Source organism: Poecilia latipinna, unplaced genomic scaffold, assembly GCF_001443285.1.
Source record: "Poecilia latipinna isolate Pla-1442-1.1 unplaced genomic scaffold, P_latipinna-1.0 Scaffold280, whole genome shotgun sequence".
NCBI lineage: Eukaryota > Metazoa > Chordata > Actinopteri > Cyprinodontiformes > Poeciliidae > Poecilia > Poecilia latipinna.
Window position 1 is genome coordinate 298,123 of NW_015112896.1, and position 21,101 is coordinate 319,223.

Below are 21,101 nucleotides of genomic sequence, written 5' to 3' on the forward strand. Positions count from 1 at the left end.
TTTGGACACCATAGCTGGGAGCATAAAACAAGAGCATTCCAGGGAAAAGACTCATGTACTATCTGTGAAGCATGAAGGTGAAGGTGTCAAGATTTGGAGATGTTTTGCTGTGGCAGACGCTGGGCAGCTCAACATCATGGTATCCACCTTAAATCTTATTTTGTCTGAGGCTGTTTGAAGGAAATGTGCGCTGACCTTGAGTTTCTTGTTTTTATGTGTTCATCCATATTCTGTCATGTCCTGTTGAATAATTAAACCACTTAATAGATTTTTTTTATTATTGATTTTTTTTGTTCTTAACCTGAGTGCTTCCCTTTTGCTGCTGTCTTTCTCTGAAAAGTGCCATTACTTTACCTGTAGAAATGCACTCGCCCGGTGGAATAGGGAGGTCATTGAGCCGCTTGCCCTTCATGTCACTGGGGCCTGCGCAAAAGACATCTGATACGGAGGCGTTTGTGTTTTTCAGCCACATCATCAGCCATTTGTTCTCACAAGTGCACTGGAAGGAGTTGCCTCGCAGATCCCTGGTGGAAACAGGGAACAGTGAGGATCTATGGCCGATGTGACCCTGATGCTCAGAGACTTATAGATAAAATACATGTATGAGTAATAGATGTGTACCTGTGTGTTTTACCATCTTTGCACCTCAATGACTCAGACATTTTTGCAATATTACAGGTCCAATAGCAAAACAATAAAAACTAAATTACCATCAGCAGATAACCGGTATCATAATGTCATTGTGCCATAGGACAGAAAAAAACATTAGCAAAGACTTGACAGTGAACTTGACAGATACATTACTCATCATTCAGTTTCTAGGGAATCACTATTTGAGAATCATTCAAAGACCCTCAGAAAGCCCATCCAAAAAACACCACTGCAAAAGTTTGCAAAAAATAAAAAATAAAAAATCTTGCTTCTTGGATATTAAAAAATAAGCGATGACTCGAGACTTCGTGCTGCTTCAGTCTTGAGGGACTTAAGGAAGAACAGCATGATCAGCTTCACTTTGAAACACATTATGGAAAAAGTAGATGACTGCTTTCTCTCTCTCTGCCCCTTACACAAACACACACAGACATATACACACACTGCTGATACCACAACTGCTTACTCACAGCTCTAGCAACGAATCCAAGTCGAAGAACAGATCTCTTGGCAGAAACCGTATCTTGTTATTTGCCAGGGAGCTGCACCAAACACACAGAGGGACAATAAGTGCCTTTTTTGCCTTTTCAGTATCTTCTGCGATTTTCAGAGACAGGTGCACAGGGCTTACAGATGGGTGAGGGTTCGTAGACCTCTGAAGGCATTTTTGGTGATTGTGTCGATCTTGTTTCGTTCAATGAATCTGTGATTTAGTCACAAAAGACCAGGTGAGATATAGGTGGTAATTCAAGGGATATGATTTAATAATTAAAGCACATAATGCATACCTCTTGAGCTGTTTTTGTCATACAACAATCTTCAACGCATTTTACTTGAATTTTTATGCTCAGCCAGCTCAACCAACACAAAATAGTGCATAGATGAGAAGTGAAAAATGATATAAATACTTTATCAAAATTCTGACATTCCTTATTATACAACCCCTATAAATTAATATTTGGTATAACACCCTTTCACCTCAACAACAGGTGTGAGTCTTTGGGGGTACGTCTCTTCCACCTTTGCTTGTCTAGAAATAAAATGTTGCTTGAAAAATACCCTTTGAATATTTCTACAGATTTCAGTGATCTCTAGAAAGTTGTGAATTAACATTAACAGCCAATTTGTTTAGATTGGCATTTCTCTCTTTGCGGTGAAGGATGTTTGTTTAGAGCGCAGGCAATTTCCGGTAAGATTCATAGCCTCAAACTGGCGCGTTATATGTCACGGACAAACGTTGGCAATCAGATAATATTTAAAGCCTCAACACAGTCCACACCTCCAGGAAGCATTCTCAACAGTGACTTTCTGTACAAAGCAAAACATACTCTTTCGATTTTCAAATGACATATTTGAAGCTTGGGGTACTGTTTTGTAACCCAACGCCTATCCTTCTTTGCTAATGTTCTCTAGCAAATCTCTGAAGAAAACAATCATATTAATTCTGAGATTACCACACATGGCTTGACTGCTTATTAGTTAGGTGACTTATGCACTTGATTTTATTCGGGAGTAAGCAGGGATGATTAGTAATGTACACATTATAATGTTAAAACCCATATATACCATTTATTTTAGCCATTTTAAACTAACTTGTTAACTGCTAAGAAAATTAATTCACATGTGTTTTATTGTGTCAGATTTTGAAAAACCAATGTTACTGATAAACTAAGTGAAAAATGGAAACATGCAGTGAAATGAATGTCTGAAATACTCACAAATACTCTAGATGAGACAGACCAGAGAAGGCGTCATCTTTGATTGCGGTCAAAGAATTAGAGTTGAGAAGCCTGCAAGAGATGCACAAATAAAGCGGAAACCTCCTGTCTTTGAAAGTTTGCATTTTTTTGTGCATACCCCAGTCATTAGTGGGACAACTAAACCCAGCAAAGCTACTAAGTTAAATATAATCACCAATCCTCTGCGTTTCATGGCACTTACAGCAACTGAAGGGAAGGCATGAGAGCAAACATCCCCTCTGTGATTTCCGCAACGGATCCATTAACTACGCTTCTATGGTGAAGTACAGAGAGGACATCTTAACACCAAACACAAACTAAACCAGAGCCAAGACATATTTATTTCCGACATTAAGCACCATTTATCTTATTACCGTCTCGGGCTATTTCGTTTTGACTGAAACTACTTTCCCCCGGTTGTTTACTTACAGTGAGTTGATCTCCGTCGGGATGGTCCGGGGGATCTGAGAAGCCCCGACGCAAATGAGAGTCTCCTTGGAGCAGGTGCATCCTGAAGGGCATTTAACGATCCTTCTGGATTCCGCTGCTCCTAAAAAGCACAACAACACAAAAACAACCACCGACCAACGCGCAGCATGTGCCATTTTGCTCCTTCAAGCTGGGAATAAAAGACTGAAGAGACGGCGGTCAGGTTTAGCCGCTGATGCGCGACATCAGTATGCAGCAGCGGCACAGAGAAAAGCCCTGACACAGACTGTTACGGCTGCAGCTGCGAGCAGGAAGGCTGCTGAGCTTTGGCGAAAATAACAATCAATGCATGATGAGTAATTATGTTTGGTTTCAGGGAAAACTGCTAATAAGATCATTTATAAAAATTAAAGAAACACACTAATAATATAATTTAAGCTGCAAGAACGTATTTCTAAAAAAAAAAAAAAGTTAAGAATATTTGTAGGGTTTCAGTACCATGCATTATAATATGTTATAAATTTGACTATTCCAGTAGTTAAACCTAATTTGATTCGTTTATTTATTTAAGACGTGTATCTTATGTCGTATTTCTGAGTCAGAATTTAATTTAACCATGAATCAGTAGTATCATGTTCATCATTTTTATTTATGGTTTCTATAATTTTACCTTTACTCCACAAATTTCTGAGCTGGCAGTGAAGATAAAATTCCAATCCAAACAAACCTTTGACATGTCATTTTGAAAAGTTTATTTTTAAAAATCATCTTGCATGTAAATGTGAGCTGCAAAGAGGATCAAATCATGAAAATCTCCGAGTTACTGTCCAGACTGAGTGAAGTTTAACATTAAAAATGAAACTAAAACTCTACTTATCCATTTTAAGTAGATAAACATCATATGATGTTATACAACAATACCGTACAAAGAAAATGAATTTTATTTTTAATTGCGTCAGTTTTGGTCCTTGCATTGTTTCAAAAGACAGAAAAAGTCAAGCGCTGCAGTGGAGCTATGAGTGCAGGTACATGAGCAAACCGCTAGAGGGAAGCTTTCAATAGAGATATGAGAAGAAGCAACTTGTCTTAGAAAAAAAAATCACTGTTCTGGTTTTATCTTTTGTAAAACAGCCTTAGTATTGTAGATATTATTTTTTTGTTAAATGCAGACATGTGATTTTTGTACTTTATTGATTAATTTTAGTTAGTAATCCATAATGAAATTATCTATCTTAAACACTCTTCAAAATAGGAAAGATATAAGTAAATCTATTTCTAATCCCGTAAGCAGAGGTGGGCTGATATTCTGATGCCAGGATATGACAACAAGTAGCTTCTTTACACTCACCTAAATATATGGCCAATGCAAAAATGAGAATATTTAAACAGACTGGAACAGAGACAAGCAAGTTTGAATGAGTTTATTTTTCACCACACAGCAATGCAGATGGTAAAGGTGTTAAAGACATTACCAAAGCTAGAGAAGTTACTGGAGTTAGATTAGGGAAGGTTAAGTTAGGGAAGAGTGTCATCTTGAAGTCACCTATTCTCCATGACTGGGTATTTTGAGTTCTCTTTACCATTATTGTTAAAAGGTATGACTTAGTATTGCGTACCACTGCATATAATTCAATAATATTTGATCAAAAATCATTTAAGTTTGAATGAAAATTTAAATAGACACTTTTCTGTCTTTGTTTCTTATTGTTTTGGCTTTACTGACTTGTCACACAGCTAAATGAAGTAAAGAATACATAAAAAAATGGATGTGTATTGCACCCAAAAAAATCTGCAAAATGTTCAGCATCTGTGCATTGTTCTTAAAATGGATAATTCACAGAAAAATAAAGATATCCAATGTCCCATTAGGCGTGTTCTTCTTCTTATATATAATTTTTCTGAAGTTCAGATTATTGTTGAAGTGTTTTGTCTTTCATGATTTACACTTTATAGATAAAGGTTTTGTTTTTCAACAGTCTTAAAATTTTATATTCTATCCCTGGGACATGTTAATTAAATGTTGCAGTATCATCCACATACACAAGAATTCACATCGAGATCTTCATAAGAGAGAAAATGGCAACTGGAGCTGTCATAAATGAGGGTAGAGGAGGACTAGAGTTTATCTTGGCGCCCTACACAGTAAGGAGGAAACATATCCCATAATGTTCAATGCTGTTATAAAACTGCAGCAAATTTTGCAGAGTGGGATTATACTGCTGTGTAAAAATGCTTGTCTTTTTCTCATCTTTACCATAAGTCCCAATAAATGTGGAGGTTAATCTACAAGCAGAGTTCAAACGTCCTTCTGTTTATGTCAATTGATCAATAAGCACAGGACACTACAAAGGTGGCCATGACCAGCTCTTCAGGGGGACTGGCCCCCTGTTGGCCCCTGTCTAGGATCACCCATGTCCATACTGATGAACCTAATGTATCCTAAAGAACGTAGAACTAAATGAGCTGCACAACTACCTTCCATACGTAAACTCTCATCACTGGATGGTGACAATCTAGGAAATCTTCTTGTTCTAGAATTAGCCTTTCACATTTTGCTCTATAAAACCTTGAAGGATAATATGCATGTGCGTAACCTGGACTACTTTGCAGCAGGTGCTAGAGCACTCAGTCTTCTCTATTACCCAATTAGGTGGTCCGGACGGCTCAGTGACCAGAGCCAGAAAGTCACTGATGCCGATGCAAGGTACAGGAGATTTTTACATGTCATGCTAGCATGCTATGTTCGATGCTACAGTTTGTGTTGAGAACTATTGAATTACTTTATAAAAAGAACAATTCTCACATTTCTGTTAGTTTCTTAACACCATAATATGATGACAGTCTTCTGATTTTCCTTCAGTATCTTTTATAATAAAATATTCTGCCAATTTTTACTTCACTTCTTTGGACTAAAAGCCTCTCTGATTTAAGAAAGTCTTTTAATTACGTCTTTCTAATAAAATAAAGCTCAAGTAGCTTTATTTTAAAGCTACTTGAGCTTTAAAATAATCATTTAAACTATTACAGTTCAACACATTTAACTAAAAATTTTACTTATGTATATATAATACTGGTGACATTATTTCTTATTTTAAAAATTAAATTAAACATAAATAAAATAAATAATAAGCCTATTAGGTACAGGAATCTGTCAAAATAGTTTTTTTTTTTTAAAAAGTTATTCTTGATACAAAGTCTTGTAAAGTCTTATAGTTAAAGTGTGAGACAAAACTCCAATTGCTCCACTAGTTTGGCTGTTTTCCATTGAATTATTGTTTATTTAAACTGGGTAGAATATTTATTTATTTATTTATTTATTTATTTATTTATTTATTTATATTTTATTTTTTTTATTAGATACTATAATATTTCCAGCTATATTTGCAAGTGTTCATGCTATTTTTTTTTGCTCATAACAGCCATAAAAGTGTGTGACATTTTATGTTGCCCATGCAACTTTGTGTTGCCATGGGCAACACAAAGTTGCCCATGGCGAGAAAAAAAACTCTGAAAATGTCAACATTTTCTACAAATAAAAATCTTAAAACCTCCATGATTTGGCGATTTTCACTGAACTAAATATTCAGTGATTTTTATTACAAACCTACTACAAATTAGTAGTTGGAGTCCACTTGTTTGTAATGTAAAAGTATAAATCAGTATAAATCCAACTGTTTTTTTTTTTTGTTGTTGTTGTTTTTTTTGTAGAAGTTTTGTCAGAGAATATTATGGAAAAAAAAACTGCTTAATAAAGGCCAAAGACCACGCAGGTCAGGGAAAAAGTTGTGAAGACGTGCAGAGCAGGGTTAGCTTATAAAACAATATCCAAAGTTATGAACCTGTCACTGTGCAGCCCATAATTTGGTACCATCTCCGCAGATGTGGGTTTTGTGATACGGTGGAAAGAAGAAAGGGAATTCTGTTTACATTTCTGCAATTAATTTATGTTGGTGGAAAGCATGTAGAGGCAGGTGATCTAGTCAGATACAATGTGTGTAGGCAGGAAAACAATGTGCATCACCTTTAGCGCCCCGTCCTAAACCATGAACAAGGCAAAAGCCAAGAAAAAAGAATTTCCTGCATCATGCAAGGGAATTGCTTATTTTCATTAGGGGCGGAGAAGCTCTTCATCTGATGAGATGTGCTGAGTTAAATAGAGGCTTCAAAATTTCCACTTCAAAATTTCTGTTCAAGAATCCATCCAAACTGGCTGAGCTTCAGCTATTTTGCAAAGGAAACATGTCATCTGAGCATCTGAGCAACACTTCCTGATTCCTACTGCCAATTCTGCGGCTTTTGCTCGTTAAACTGTCTCCGTCGGGGCAACGTATAGGCTGACTGTCGATTTTCCTAGTTCTGCATGAAGATTTGTGAGAGCCAGTGGGGGCTGAGAGGGCTGAGCGAGGCGCTCCTCATGCGCTCAGTTCCTTATGTTGATTAATGGCAGTCATGATTTAGCACCTGCTGTTTTAATGTGGCCACAGTAAGAATCTGATCTCAACTTGCTTGCATGAGCTGTGGCCCCATTTTAAATAGCAGCCTAAGTTTGTCAGCTTTGTGTAAGCCACTTCAACCTCTTTACATGTTGTGATGCCTCTAGCACAAGGGAAAACCTCACGGAAACATTACAGAGTTAAGACCACAAATCCCCCCTCCCCACTATCTCTGCTTCTATAAGGATATAAAAATAAAACATCTAAGGGTTAATTTAGCGTGCACTCAGAGATTACAAAATCATTTTATAATTAGAAGTCACAGACACTCACTCCCACAGTCTTTTTATATTAAACCTGACTCAGCAACATTTTACGAGGGGTCGCATGTTAAAAAGGTTAAGGACAGTTTTATTAGCTGATCAGATGTCTTAGATTTGCTTTTATGTAAAAGATTAATCTGTAAATAACTGCAGCTGTCCATGTGAATGCGACGGGTTACATTTTATAACACGACAGGCTGCAGAGGCTCGAACGGCTATGTAAATGAAATACTCGCGAACTTCAAACAGTGTGCTTGGCGTTGCTCAAAAGCTCTGGGGGTTCTTCCTTTTTTTTTTTTTTAAGGTTTCTGCTGCTGCCTCCAATAGCTGCACCATAACACCTCCTCCATGTGACTGACAATGAGACTAAATGTGGGATTTGAGGGTGTCAGAAGCTTTATACCGGTGGCCTCTGTCCTTGATACTGCTGTCGGTGTGCCCTCCACATGCAGCAGCTGTTGGCCTGCCCCCCTCCCCACAGCATACCACAAATCTGGGGCCCTGTCCAGGAACAACACTTGTGTCTTCAAAACCTAGACAGACGTCTGACAACTGGATCCCTGATATGCAGGGCATCCCGATTCAGCCACGTTAAGGAGGGAGAGAGCATCACTACTAAAAATGTTTGGGACAATAACATCTGCATAAGAAGGAATCTGCCTGCCTGTCTGTCTGTCTGTCTGTCTGTCTGTCTGTCTGTCTGTCTGTCTGTCTGTCTGTCTGTCTGTCGAAGATAATCTGAAGGAGAATTCTTTGTAAGCAGCTGTTTCAGCAAGTGAACATTGATCCGCTGGGCGTTGCTGTGTCTTATGTTATAAATACCAATATGTGCTGCAGTGGATAAAGATAAATCGAAGCAGCTGAGTGCTTCATTTTTTTTCTTTTCACTTTACATCAAATTACATTTTATTTTGGGAATAAACATCACCATTTTTTTTGCTCATCTTATGTTAAGTTTATTTGTGATATTTACTAGCAGTCTTTATTTGAGTTTAATAAAAGTCTGAAACAATAACAGCATACAGTGTTATTATGAAGAAAAGCTTTTTTTTCTTATTTTCTCTCTAAATTTTTCAGTCCTGTCTTTTTTTCTTTCTTGTTGGCATGTTTCCTTCTTTCTTTCTTTCTTTCTTTCTTTCTTTCTTTCTTTCTTTCTTTCTTTCTTTCTTTCTTTCTTTCTTTCTTTCTTTGTTTCTGTCATCTGAGTGGAACAGGCTGCTTGATTCTATCTAAGAATGCATCAGACTGATCGAGTCTGATATCACACTTCGCACCATGCGGCAGAGATGCTGCTACGGTCTGTGGGGTGAAACAAAAAAACCCAGCTGATTCAGCCTGGAAGCGACCAGATGTTCAGAAAACTTCCTGTTGCTGGAAACGTTTTAAGAAAATGTGCTTCCTTTAAACCGAAAACGTTACTGGCTTTATTTGAAAACAGCCAGGACTTTTACAAAAGTTGCAGTAAGAAACGGGCGATTTTTACTTCTCATGCCAAAATAATAATAATTAAAAAAAAGAAAAGCAAATGGCAAACAAACAAAACCCCTAAAATATAAGAAAGGAGAAAAAAGAAAATATCTAATAAAAATAAAGGCTTAGAGTAATCTACTTCTCAAAATGTCTCAGGTAAGATGAAAACTCTTACTTTTATTCCCTCTGAGGAGGAGCTGTTCTTCTAGGAGAGGTGCTGAAAACTTTGGAGGTTTGTTTTAGAGTTATAAAAAAAGACGCCTGACACTGTCGTGGGAATTTCTGTGGGACTCCCCCCAATACACACCCCTACATCCTGTCTCAAAGTCACTCACCGACACACACACACACACACACACACACACACGCACGCACACCCCCTCCCGGCTGCCCCCACGCTCCTGCCTGCAGAGTTTTCCGTCCAGTGTCGGTGTAACATCGTAAACGAGGACCACCTGACGGTAAGTCCGGACTAAATGGAAGCAGCGGAGAAAACTCTCACTTACCGAGATGACACCGGACTTCACAGCAACAAGCTGCTTAAACATGTTAAAAAGAAGGAGAACAGCAAGGACCAGCACACGGAGACAAAAAGCGAAGAGTCCAATTATGTGGATCTGGACGTGAGACCCGACGGGCTGAAGACGGTGAAAGTGACTTTCACCGGAGAGGGGAACCAGCTGTCTGTGATCAAAGCGGATAGCTCGAAGCAGGAGGAGAGCAAAACCTCCTCGGCTGAGTCCCCGCTGGAAACCCTGACCAAAGTCCCCACCGCGGACCCGGACTCAGAGAGCGAGAAGCAGGCTGAGTTGGACTCCAGCGAGTGCAGCGACAGCGGCGAGCTGCGCTACACCGACATGTGTCTGAACGGCAAGAGCGACGCCGAGCTGTCCGAGTCCCACTACATCACCACGCACGAGATCCAGCTCACCGAGCTCGACCACGACGTGGACTACGACCTGGGCCGCGGGACCCGCTGGGAATTTGAGGACGGCAACCTGGTCTACGCCTTTGTAGATTACGCCTCTTTCGAGAGCGACGACACCCACGATGGCACCCTGATCGTGGAGCGCGGCCGGAGCCAGCTGAAGGCTCAGTCTAATCTTAGCGGAGCGGCTGTCAGCACCGAGCAGGAGGAGAGTGATCTGTGCGCCAGTTCGGATGAGAGCCTGTGCAGAACCCAGAGCGGCGGTGACCCGTCTGCGGGGAAGATCCACCTGTCGATTAAAACCTCCTCCAGGGCGGTGAACGACCCCGCAGGCGTGTTTGACAATAGCGCGCAGTGGCGCGCCAAACACCTTGGAGATGGGAGCCATTACTCCTTTGTGAACCCTGGCGCCAGAGCGGGGCCCCTGTGCGACAGGGGTCAATATTTCATCCCGGCTCCGGGCCGTCAGCACCTTGCAACCAAACTGAGACGGAAAGATATTAATGAGTATTCCAGCGGAGCGTCCAGCTCTTTCAGTGAGCTGGACGACGCTGATAAAGAGGTGCGTAACCTAACCGCCAAGTCTTTCCGAAGCCTGGCATGTCCATACTTTGATGCCATCAATCTCAGCACTTCCAGTGAGTCATCCGTGTCAGAATATGGCCTGAATAAGTGGTCAGCTTATGTGGACTGGAATTATGGAAATATTACACACAACGCCTCCAGTGCAACACTGGAAATGAATAAGACTGTGCAGGACAGCAGGAGGAACAACAGATGCAAAACTGGCATGAAAGATCAACAGACAAGAATCTGCGCCCTGAACAAGAGAATTACTTCACAGCAGACAACATCTTCAGGCAGAACGCTCCAAATGCAGGAACAGTCAGCACAGCAAGGGGTCACACTAAATTTTCACTGTAATGTTGAATCCAGAACTCCCCGGGGCCCCAAGTACTTCCAAACGGATCGACCCAATGAAATGTTGGCCAGATCGGGGTGTGAGATGCAGTATCATCACACAGAGAGCTCGGGGGACACACACAAGAGGGCTATTTTTGCCTCGAGTCTGCTGAAAAATGTCATCTCCAAAAAAATGCAGTTTGAACAGGAACGCAAAATGGAGAGGGGAGAAATCTCAGACACTTACCCCTCAGGCTCCCCCTGTGTTCACTTTAGAGATCTGGAGGGTGTGAAGGAGAGGAGTGAGAGCAGAGGCTTGCAGGGGCAAACCTCAGAATTAGGAAACTCCGTAAACTCGCCTGAAGATCACAGATCCAGATCCAGCTCCTGTGGGCCTGCAGAGGAGACAAAGGGTGACAGAAAGGCCGACAATTCTTCAGGAGAGCATCAGGAAACGCCACAGGAGCCGCAGTCCGGGAAGGAGGCAGAGGCAGCAAGAGAAGGACTGGACTCCAGCAGCGTTCTGACGAAGCTTCTGTTTGTTCCAAACTGCCAGCTTCTTTCAAAAGACGGAAACCTTGCAGAGGATTTAACCCCCAACACACCCGGCACAGGTGCAAAGATATGCGAGAAAGACCTGCAAAAGCCGGATGATAAAAATGCAGAAAGTAAAGAAAAACATGAGAGGGTGGGGAAAGCACCTGAGATCAAAATCTGCCTGAGAAACGTGAAGGAAAACAAAGGCTGCACTCTGAATATTGCAAATCTCCTAACACCCAAAATCAGTAACAGCATCAACAAATACAGGGCATCGGACAATGGCAGGTGTCATATTTTATCCTCAGGATACAAGGCTCCGAGTTTCACCGTCAGAGACATCAGGGACACAAAGTGCAAATTTCAGACACCAATATATCACGTCAGGGATGTGCGTAAGCTAGTGAAAAGCTCGTATCGTTTTGTCTCTTTGAACAGAAGTGAGCGTAGATGTCCCACGGTGGCCGAGGAGAAAACCAAAGTGGATCCAGAAAAACCATCCCCCATTGTGATCAAATGCAACTCTGTTAAAACAAACATTAAACCAGAGACAGACGACACAACACGGGCACAAGTGGAGGTAGGCACCATGCCTGACACTTCCTGTAGAGTTCCCACTCTTACGACAAGACAAGGAAATCCCGATCAGCCTGAGGTGCATCAAAATCTTGAGGCCAAACTGGAAAAACAGAGGCAGGATAGGTTCACTGGGGAGACAAACGAAAGGAGAAATGACCCTGCAATGCCAAAACAGGATGCCCTAGAAAAGCTCAAGGCTGCAGTTAAAACCATGGAGCAGCTTTATGTTTTTGACAGGAATGAATGGAAGCGTAAAACCCAAGCCTCTCACCCGGTCGCAGACAGCAACGTGCTGCCGCTCCTCACCGTTCAACGTCAGGGAGCTGCAGATGAGCAGGAGGTGAAAAACAGTGGCAGGACACCTCAGTCTCTCACAGACGGCAAAGAAGTTCAGAAAAGCCAAGGAGACAGAAGATCTCTGAATATCATCCATGTTCCATACAACCATGACACTTTTAAAACACAGTCGCAGCAAAGTAAAACCTTCACCAACAAAAGCGTCCTGCATTTTGCCAATAAGAAACACAGCAGCATAAATGAGCAAGGCTCTGCTTTGCAAGCATCCTCTGTCGTGAGATGCTCCAAAACGCCGGCGATTAAACCAGGGTCTGTAAAAATGGTGGAGCAGAACAAGGCCAAATCCAGTTTCACAGATCCCACCACTACAAAGGGTTTCCTGGACTCTGAGAACTACCTAACCATGCCAGGGATTGGCTGCACGAATGAAACCAAGCTGCTCAGTCAGAAGGGGGATTTAAGCTCTAGCAAAACAAATTCGGGTGATAGCAAGGTGCCAGAGCAAAACACGTCACATGTAACCATGGACTGTCCATCTGCAACTATCTACCATCTTCCAACAGCAGCGACAAGTCCTCAAAATCAGCAGCAGGTGTTACGCTTCTCCCCGTCCACCAATATGTCCCCAACACCCTCCGGAGGAGAAATGGTCCCTCAAACCCAGCGCAAGATGCTCCTGGACCCCACAACTGGACATTATTACCTGGTGGACACTCCCATTCTGGCCACCACCAAGAGACTTTTCGATCCAGAGACAGGCCAGTACGTGGATGTCCCCGTGCCTCACTCACCAATCGCGTCCGTCACACCTGTACCTTTTTCGGTACCCCCACTAGCTCTTGCCCCCACCTACGTGGTCTACCCAGGCTTCATCTCTCCTACGTTGGCAGCCCAGGCGGTGGTGCCGCAGTCCCCCTGTCACTCAGAGGATGCAGCAGGAGAAAGAATCAAAAGTAATCCAATGAGCCCAGGTACAGAGAAGGCTTACTACAGCGCGACGGCAGAGGCTCAGCAGGGGCCGCTTCATCTGCCGCTGAGTTTGGGACACGTGTCCACTAAAGGAGGGCCTGGAAGCTCTGACAAAAAGGCACTTATCAGCATCACAACACAGCAGGGTCCAAGAATCATCGCTCCACCCTCGTTTGATGGGAAAACTATGAGCTTTGTGGTTGAGCATCGGTGACCAAGAGGACTTCTCTTCATACATGTGAGTCAACACGAACATGAATTAATCAAACTAATCCAGATCTGAGTAAGGATCTTAGTCTAAGTGTCAAAGTATTATCAGACCAGGTGTCAGAAGGAAAAGTTTTCATAAATCTGTCATGTGTCACATAATGTAGATTCTCCTGCAGACAGATGGGGGAAAAAGCCATACAAACCATAGAGTCGAGGAGGAGGATAATATAAACGACATGTTTGAATTGCAATAAACTTGATTCTGTTTTTTTAATAATAATAATGCATTTCTATGTAAAAGCACTTTGTAAAATAACCTTTAAATGCTAATAAGTAAAAACAGTTTGCAGACTAAAAAACACAAAAAAAACTCTCCAGCATACAGGAGGGTACGCTGGAGAATAGCACAAAGAGAATGCAAAAGTTAAAATGTATTTTATAAAGGAAGATTTTTAGTTTCTTTTTGAAACTTTCTGATGTTTGTGAGGTCCTCCATTTGTCGGAATGGGAATTGAACAGACATGGAGAAGCAGAGGAGAAAGCCCAGTGCTGCATGGCTCTTTGACCTGGTGGAGACCAAACAGTTGAGCTTTGACGATCAGCTCTGAAGTTCAAATGTGGAAACAGATACTGGAGAGATGTGCCACTGACGCACTGGAACCTGAGGATAAAGGCTGGGCAGAGACGGAGATCCAGTTAAATCAAAATATTTTATAATGCATCTTACCAGCATTGATACAGCGGTGAATAATGATAACGGTTATTTGACACTCATATTTACCTATTAGTTATGCATCTGACCAGTCGGAGCAGCGTTGGGGTATCACAAAGAAGATCTGCCCTGAACAGTTTCACGTTTTCATTTTAGATACAATTTACCTGTTGTGAGAAACATACTCAACATAGTCACAGTTTTGTAAACATTTTTTATTTCAAACACACATAAAACTGCCTTTACTGAACCTGTTTAGCTTGCTGGTGTTCGCAGTCCAAAGATCAAACATGCAACAGATTAAAATAAAAATGAATACTTTATTCCAACAACATATTCTCACAGTTAAACATTCGGTCAACATCCGCCCTATAATTTACATACAAATTAATAAAATCACGTTAAGAAATTGGGATTCCTAACGGTTTTATTACAATAAATACTTATCAGGTTGTGAAAAAAACTTTTATTTAGTAATCAGTGACTTCCTGTCTCTCTGGTTTATCACTATGACCTGACACAGTTCTCTTGATCATTTTATAAATTAAACGTGGAAAAATAGATAAGTGTATAAATGTGAATAGCAATGCAATAGGAATGATTGGAAGAGTATTACCTAAGCTCATCTTGCCGTCTTGCACAGTGAGAATGATTGTAAAGAAAGCATGAGAGACCCAAAGAGGTTACTGAAAATCTGTGTTGTCTTGTTAGCAAAGTTGGTTGTGCAAAGTTTTCAGTTTGTCATATGTACAGATTTTTTTCATAATTTAACCTAAATTCAGTTCAAAAGTACTTTATTATTCCCACAGGGCTTTATAAAAAATATGACTCCATCTATAGGGCAATAAAAATTAACAACACATCAGGACAAAATTGTAATAACTGCAAAGCATTAATATCTCAAGGCAAAACTAAATATTACAAATAAAGGATCTCATATTCAAAATATATTTAAAAAAAAAACAGAAGGCGCAAAATACACTGGAATTTCAAGTTCAACACAAGCCTAAAATCAGAATGTGGAGCCAATATTAAGAGGAGAAAATGGATAATCCTAGCAAGACATTTTCCTTATTGTGCGGTTTGAGTTTTCCACGTTTTCTCCAAGCAGCAATATAACCTACTGTAGCACTTTAGCAGCACTCTGACAGTCTTAATAGACTTGCAGTAGCCCCATGACAGGTAACTTGACTCCCCTGAGAGATTGGATTTTCATCCTTGAGCCTTTTCTTTTTTTCTGCATTACACATCGTCGGACTATTTTAATAGTGAGAGGCGAGTTTGTTTACACGGTTTATTCTCAGGGTGTCGCTGGAAACTATTCCAGTTAGTGACGCCTTAACATTAAGTTATTCTTAATCAGCCATTAAGGTTTTTAATTTCCTATATAGCATTACAGATCACTATTCTGTTCATCCCTTAGGCAGGTTTGCTAGAGCCTGAAGTGAAGCATTTTGTTAGTCATTTTATTAGAAAAGCAAAATAAGGCAACAATAGGAAGCAGCTTAAACTTATTCTTATGTACTTGTTTACACATAATGGATGTTCAATTTCAACAACTATGTTCTCTGTATGTCGCAGGCACTCTCGCTAGTGTAAGATTCTGGAAGAGAGAGCCTTAGTTTTTAATGATCAGATATCCACAGTTAACATTTTATGTCTTTTGGGATTACCAAAAATATTTTTCTCTTCTACATGGCAAATTATGAGATTTTTAGGAAGCGGTTTTAGTTCAGTCATAAGTTTAGATTCATTTAGATGACTATGCTAAGATCAGATGATGTCATGGCTTTACAAGCTTCTGATAAGTTGATATGTAACGTCTGAGTTAATTGGAGGCATAGCTGGGGATGCAGTTTAAGGTAACGCTGCAACATACTGCTTCCTTAAATGCCATAATGGAAAAAAATCAACCAAGATACCAGGAAGAGAATCTCGTTCATACTTGGGTACAATTCCCAGGTGCAAGAAGGCAGACGTGGACCACATCCGCCGCCATACAACTGTTTTGGTCCCATAAGACAGTTTTGTATGTTTTATAATTAATTGCCTACCTGTACATCACTCTCACTAATTACACAACATCTCTCATAATGCAGCTCCGAAGTCTGCAAGCTGTACTTGTGGAAGAATCAGGGACTTATGGCAATTTTTGTCCTGTCATGTTGTTAAAACCAAAGTCAGCCCCACCACTGGGCTCCCAAGTGCATAGTTTTGCACAAATAGTTAGTTCATAAAGCTCTTTACTAAAGTTGAAGTGCATTAAAGTAATCTGGAAATGTTTTATATTGACTTTGGTTGTGACCTCGAGAGAACACTTGCTAACGTCCAAAAACAGCTTGTAGAAGTGCACCAGCACACTGAGGTCTGTGGGTCCAGCTCAGTTGCCCTACTTCATCCTCAAAATTCTTCTCCAAGCTGCTCAACTCCACTGTGCGTTTGGTAGTAAACAGGTCTTCTGACAATAAACAAGAAGGTGCATATATGCCAAACTGATACACACCTCGAAAGTAAAATACTGAGGAAAAACTACAATGACTTTTGAGAAATTGTTCATATGAACCACCAGGAAAGTTTTTAGATTAGAGAGTTTTTTTTTTTTTTTTTTTTAAGATTTTTTACTCAAAGAAAGATTTGATGCAGGTAAGAGTAAAGCTGTCCATCGGAGCTCAAAACAACAGCTAAAAAAACCCTAACGTTTAGGTTAAGTTTTGCTATTTCATCTTTTAAGCCAGAAAAAGATAAAATAGTAAAACTTGTGTTCTAAAATCAAATCAGATGGTTGAGGTGTTCATACCTATTAAAGGTGAATATAAACATGAAGTTAGATGGGAAACAAGACACAAAAACAGCATCTAAGTTTCCCTAAAGTAAAGGAACAGGACAACATAAAAGAAAACAACAAAATTAGTCACATAATGCAACATGATAACATTTTTTTATTTTTTGCTAAAATAAATAAAGAAGTTACTATGAATAAAATAAGACTGCAGACAAATTAGAAATAGGTTATCGATATCACACGTGTTATGCCCCTTATCTGTGTTGTACACGTGTCTGTATTTATGTGTGTTCTGGGCTGGTGGCCAGATCCCTCAGAAGGAAGCTGTTACTCATCCTGTTAATTCAGGTGTTCAGAACATTTTCCCTGACGAAAGGGGATAACGAGAAGTAATCAGAGTGAGCCTGGTCCAAACTGACACAGGATACAGAGTTTATCTCCTAAAATCTTCCCACCAGTGCTGTGTACCCACAACAGATCACCCTCGTTGTTCACACTGCCTCCTTCAAAAAGGAAAAGTCTCTATTGAGTTCCCTTTACCAGGCACGAGGGGTTCAAAAATCCTGGCGAGGTTTCTGAACCTCACCAGATTTATTTGTCTGCTCTCTGGACAAATAAATCCAGGACAAAGCTGCCCTTTCCACCTCAAGGCATTAATCAAGAGTAGACGCATTCTCAGCTTCCTAAAATCCACAACAACTTATTCCTTTTTGGGACCTGATTATTGTTTTGTGCGTTTCATCATTATTGCTGCTAGTCTCGCCACTGTGACGTCAAGACGGTATCATGAGCTGAAATATAACCGTGTCGACCATTGAGATATCTAACTGTGTGGCCATGTACCTTTAGATCTATAACAGCGGTTTGGCTTTATTTCAACTGGACCTTAAAACTAAGCAATGAGCCATCGTCGAGATTATCCTCTGAACCATTGAAATTTGTAATTCTTTCTCAGATGTGCACACTCACACCTTGCTGGAGGTCTCTCTCGCAGCTAATGTGTCAGAGCAAGAACACAACTGCATGAGCATGGGGGATACATGTCAGCCGAGAGCGTGGCAGCCGGAGGCCTAGTATGGGGTTGAGTAGTGGTGTGAGGGCTACATGAGATGTGTGGAGCTGGCGCTGGTGTCTCATGCAGTTGGGTTGAGAGGGGGATTCAGGAGGGGTTATTGGGGCATGGCTGGAATAGTGATGCAGGAGGAAAAGGTCAGGCAATGCAAAGTATTTGTTGTGCTGATGCAGGAAGAGGACAGCTGCTCGGAGAGATCAGATGCTGCTGCAGCTCTGGCTTGGGAGCGAGTCTGTCAGACTGCGAGAGGGTCAACTTTTTATAGTCCCCCCCTCCTACGCCGTGCCAGCCCCCCACCTCCACCGCCGCCTATTACTAAATGCGGAGAAGGAGTTGGAAATCACTGCTGACCTTCATTCCTTCTGCGCAAACTCATCGATTAGTTTCAACATAGCCATGACTGCCTGAATGTAGTGAGCCAAAAGGCTAACAACTTTTTTTTTTCTTCCCCGTTTTGTTACATTAGAAGCACAAACTTCGATTTGTGTTTTGGTGGGGCATTTAATATCGGAGATGATCTCACATTTTCCTCAAGCAACCTCTGATAGTACAATTCATGGTGGATTCTGAATTGGTGGTTTGATCCTGATACACCAAAGCGTCACATCAGATTCACCTCTAGCTCTGTGCTTCATAGCTGGAGGTTATTTCAGTGCTACGCTTGAGTTTTGTCAACTCACTGAAGAAGACTCCCCTGCTGAAGACAGAATATGATGAAGATTGTTTAAAGTTACAGTAGATTTGAACAGACAAGTGAAACACTGGGAGAACATGTTCTGGTGAGGTCAAAGCTAAGCGTTTTGGGTGTCAGCCTACATCCCATACTTGCATAATAATTCTGCGCAACAGCCTAAAAGATGCTTAAATGGCCCAGTTAATCACTTGACTTGCAAGAAATTTAAATTCTACTGAAAGACGAAAGAAATGTCGCCCAGAATCTTCAAGATTCAAAGAATTTATGTGGAAGAATAGGTCATAATTACACCTGAACAATGAATTCACTAATTTATATAGATGTCTTGAAGTTACCATTACCAAGAAAAGTCTTTATCTACAAAGTAAATAAATTTCTATAAGTATGTTAACTATTCAGTGCCCTGTATCATTTGAATGTTTATCCATAACATTTAGTTGCTAGTTATTGGTGGGCTAATTTGTGTGATAAATGTAACACCTGGAGTACACTCATGTCAACAGAACATTCTATATATTTATTTCATTTATATAATCAAAATATGGTTCACTTAACAAGTATGAACTACTTGCAAGATTGCTGTGTCACAATAATCCGAAAAAAACCATTAAAACTTGTGATTTTGATGCAAAAATACGTGAAGAAGTATTCACAGGTCAAGAGCTGTGAATAGTTTTGGAAGGCACATTAATATCAATACAATGAGCAATTTAGGAAAAAAAATGTATTTTGGCATCTGAACTCATTAATTCTTTCTTTTCTTTCATTTCCAGATAGCTCTGCTGAGGAATCCGCCTTCATTCACTGTAAGTGGAGTTTTCATCCTGTGACCCGCTCTCTGGACAACTTCCACCATGAGCCCTTCACCCGTCTCTCTCTGTTCTGCTGTTAGTTTTTGTTTTCGTGTTTTGTTTTGTTTTTTTTCTGTATGCATTGTAGCACTTTATAGATATGAATCGTAGAGATACTTTCCATTCAGGTGCTGTGTAGATTGGTCTGTATTTAAATGCCATGTGTGCCCTGCAGTCTATTCAAAAGGAAACAAGACAGTTCTGTCACAATAAAGTGTTATTTACGGCCAATCTGTTTTATTGAGACGTTAATGGTAATATGTATTTAAGGTTAGACTGTGTTTATTTGATAAAACACAATATTCTCACGTGAGTAAAATTTATGTACATAAAAAAAAATAAAAAGTAGCACAATTAAAGTCAGAATGTTTGTTTCTAGAACATCGTAGTCTCGTGTCACCTGACTGAGTCTGATGATTGACAATAAACACTATTATTACGCTATTATTAACTATCTAGGTCATGGCTTTTGATAGAGGTATCATAAAGGTATAACTTAATACAAACCAAATTTATTGTCGAGACACATTTGTTTGCTAGCTTGTGCTCTCATCACTATTTTATTGACAGTTTGCTAAAAACATAACTAAAAGGAAAAGTTTGTGATTTCACCAGAGAAACTGTAGCAAACTGGAAGTTAAATTGTTACATTTTTCTCTTCCTGTTCGATCCGTTATTGACGGTCACAAGGGGAACAGAGTCAATCAGGAATTCAAAACAGTTTTTCTGGGGAATCGTCCTGTTTGATGTTACTGAAATCCTGGAGCAATCACATGTTATCACCTTGTGTTGCCTTAATGTATTTACAGTGACCTAGAAAAAAAAAGTCATTTGTGTTTTTGTTGTCAAGGATATTCTAAATGAAGTAGAGATTGTCCATTTGAATGTGGCTTAAATAAAAACATATAAGTTTAGGTATTTATTATCAAAATTCTAATTGTTTTTAGAATAACTAAAATAATTAGATTGCTGGAGTGTGCATTTAATGTGAACGTTGGGATGTTTGGAAAATGCACCAGCAACCATTAGCGGTGTATCATAGCGGTGTGGTGGTTTGAGGCAAATAGGGGAAAATTAACTATTTGAAAGCCAATGGCTGACAACTCTAATGTTGGGTAAGGTGGCATCCCAGACCTTATATCCCACCCATATGTTTGTATTTTCTAGCTTTGACCAATAAGTAGAAAATATCCAGAGCAGCTGTCCAAGTGCGGCATCTTTGCTTCATTTGTAGGGGGTTTTGACAAGCTTGGAAGCATTTTAGTGTGGTGTTTTCCATTTGTTTGGCAAAAATACAATTGTTGATGTATCAAGACTTGAACATTTTGAGGTTTCTCACCAACGAAGACTGCCACTTCTGTTCTAAAATCTGTGTGGTCAAAGTTTCCTCAGTGGCTAAGTAGATTAAAAGCTGAGAATAAGTCGTTTTTGGCTTGTGATGCTAAATAAATGTTTCTAGTGTGAAGACTGGAAACTTGATCATGAGTAGGTTTGACATAACACATTTATAAGATTTGAGCTT

General features: G+C 40.2%; 2 protein-coding genes across 2 annotated transcripts in view; one reads left to right on the plus strand and one right to left on the minus strand.

Annotated features, from left to right (window-relative positions):
- LOC106948257 (leucine-rich repeat LGI family member 2-like) overlaps positions 1-3,219 on the minus strand; it is a 10,511-nt gene extending 7,292 nt beyond the window's left edge. The window contains exons 1-6 of the mRNA XM_015033839.1: positions 2,820-3,219; positions 2,593-2,664; positions 2,370-2,441; positions 1,283-1,354; positions 1,122-1,193; positions 355-524 (exon numbers count right to left, since the gene is read on the minus strand). Coding sequence (XP_014889325.1) covers positions 355-524; positions 1,122-1,193; positions 1,283-1,354; positions 2,370-2,441; positions 2,593-2,664; positions 2,820-2,995 — 634 coding nt within the window. The 5' untranslated portion in view covers positions 2,996-3,219. The remainder of the gene's footprint in view (positions 1-354; positions 525-1,121; positions 1,194-1,282; positions 1,355-2,369; positions 2,442-2,592; positions 2,665-2,819) is intronic.
- Positions 3,220-9,421: 6,202 nt separating this feature from the next.
- On the plus strand, positions 9,422-20,497 carry LOC106948258 (uncharacterized). The gene is made up of 3 exons (XM_015033840.1): positions 9,422-12,739; positions 12,770-13,496; positions 19,502-20,497. Exons 1-2 carry the CDS (start codon positions 9,522-9,524, stop codon positions 13,470-13,472), a joined length of 3,921 nt encoding a protein of 1,306 aa, XP_014889326.1. The 5' UTR covers positions 9,422-9,521; the 3' UTR covers positions 13,473-13,496; positions 19,502-20,497.
- Positions 20,498-21,101: the final 604 nt, after the last annotated feature.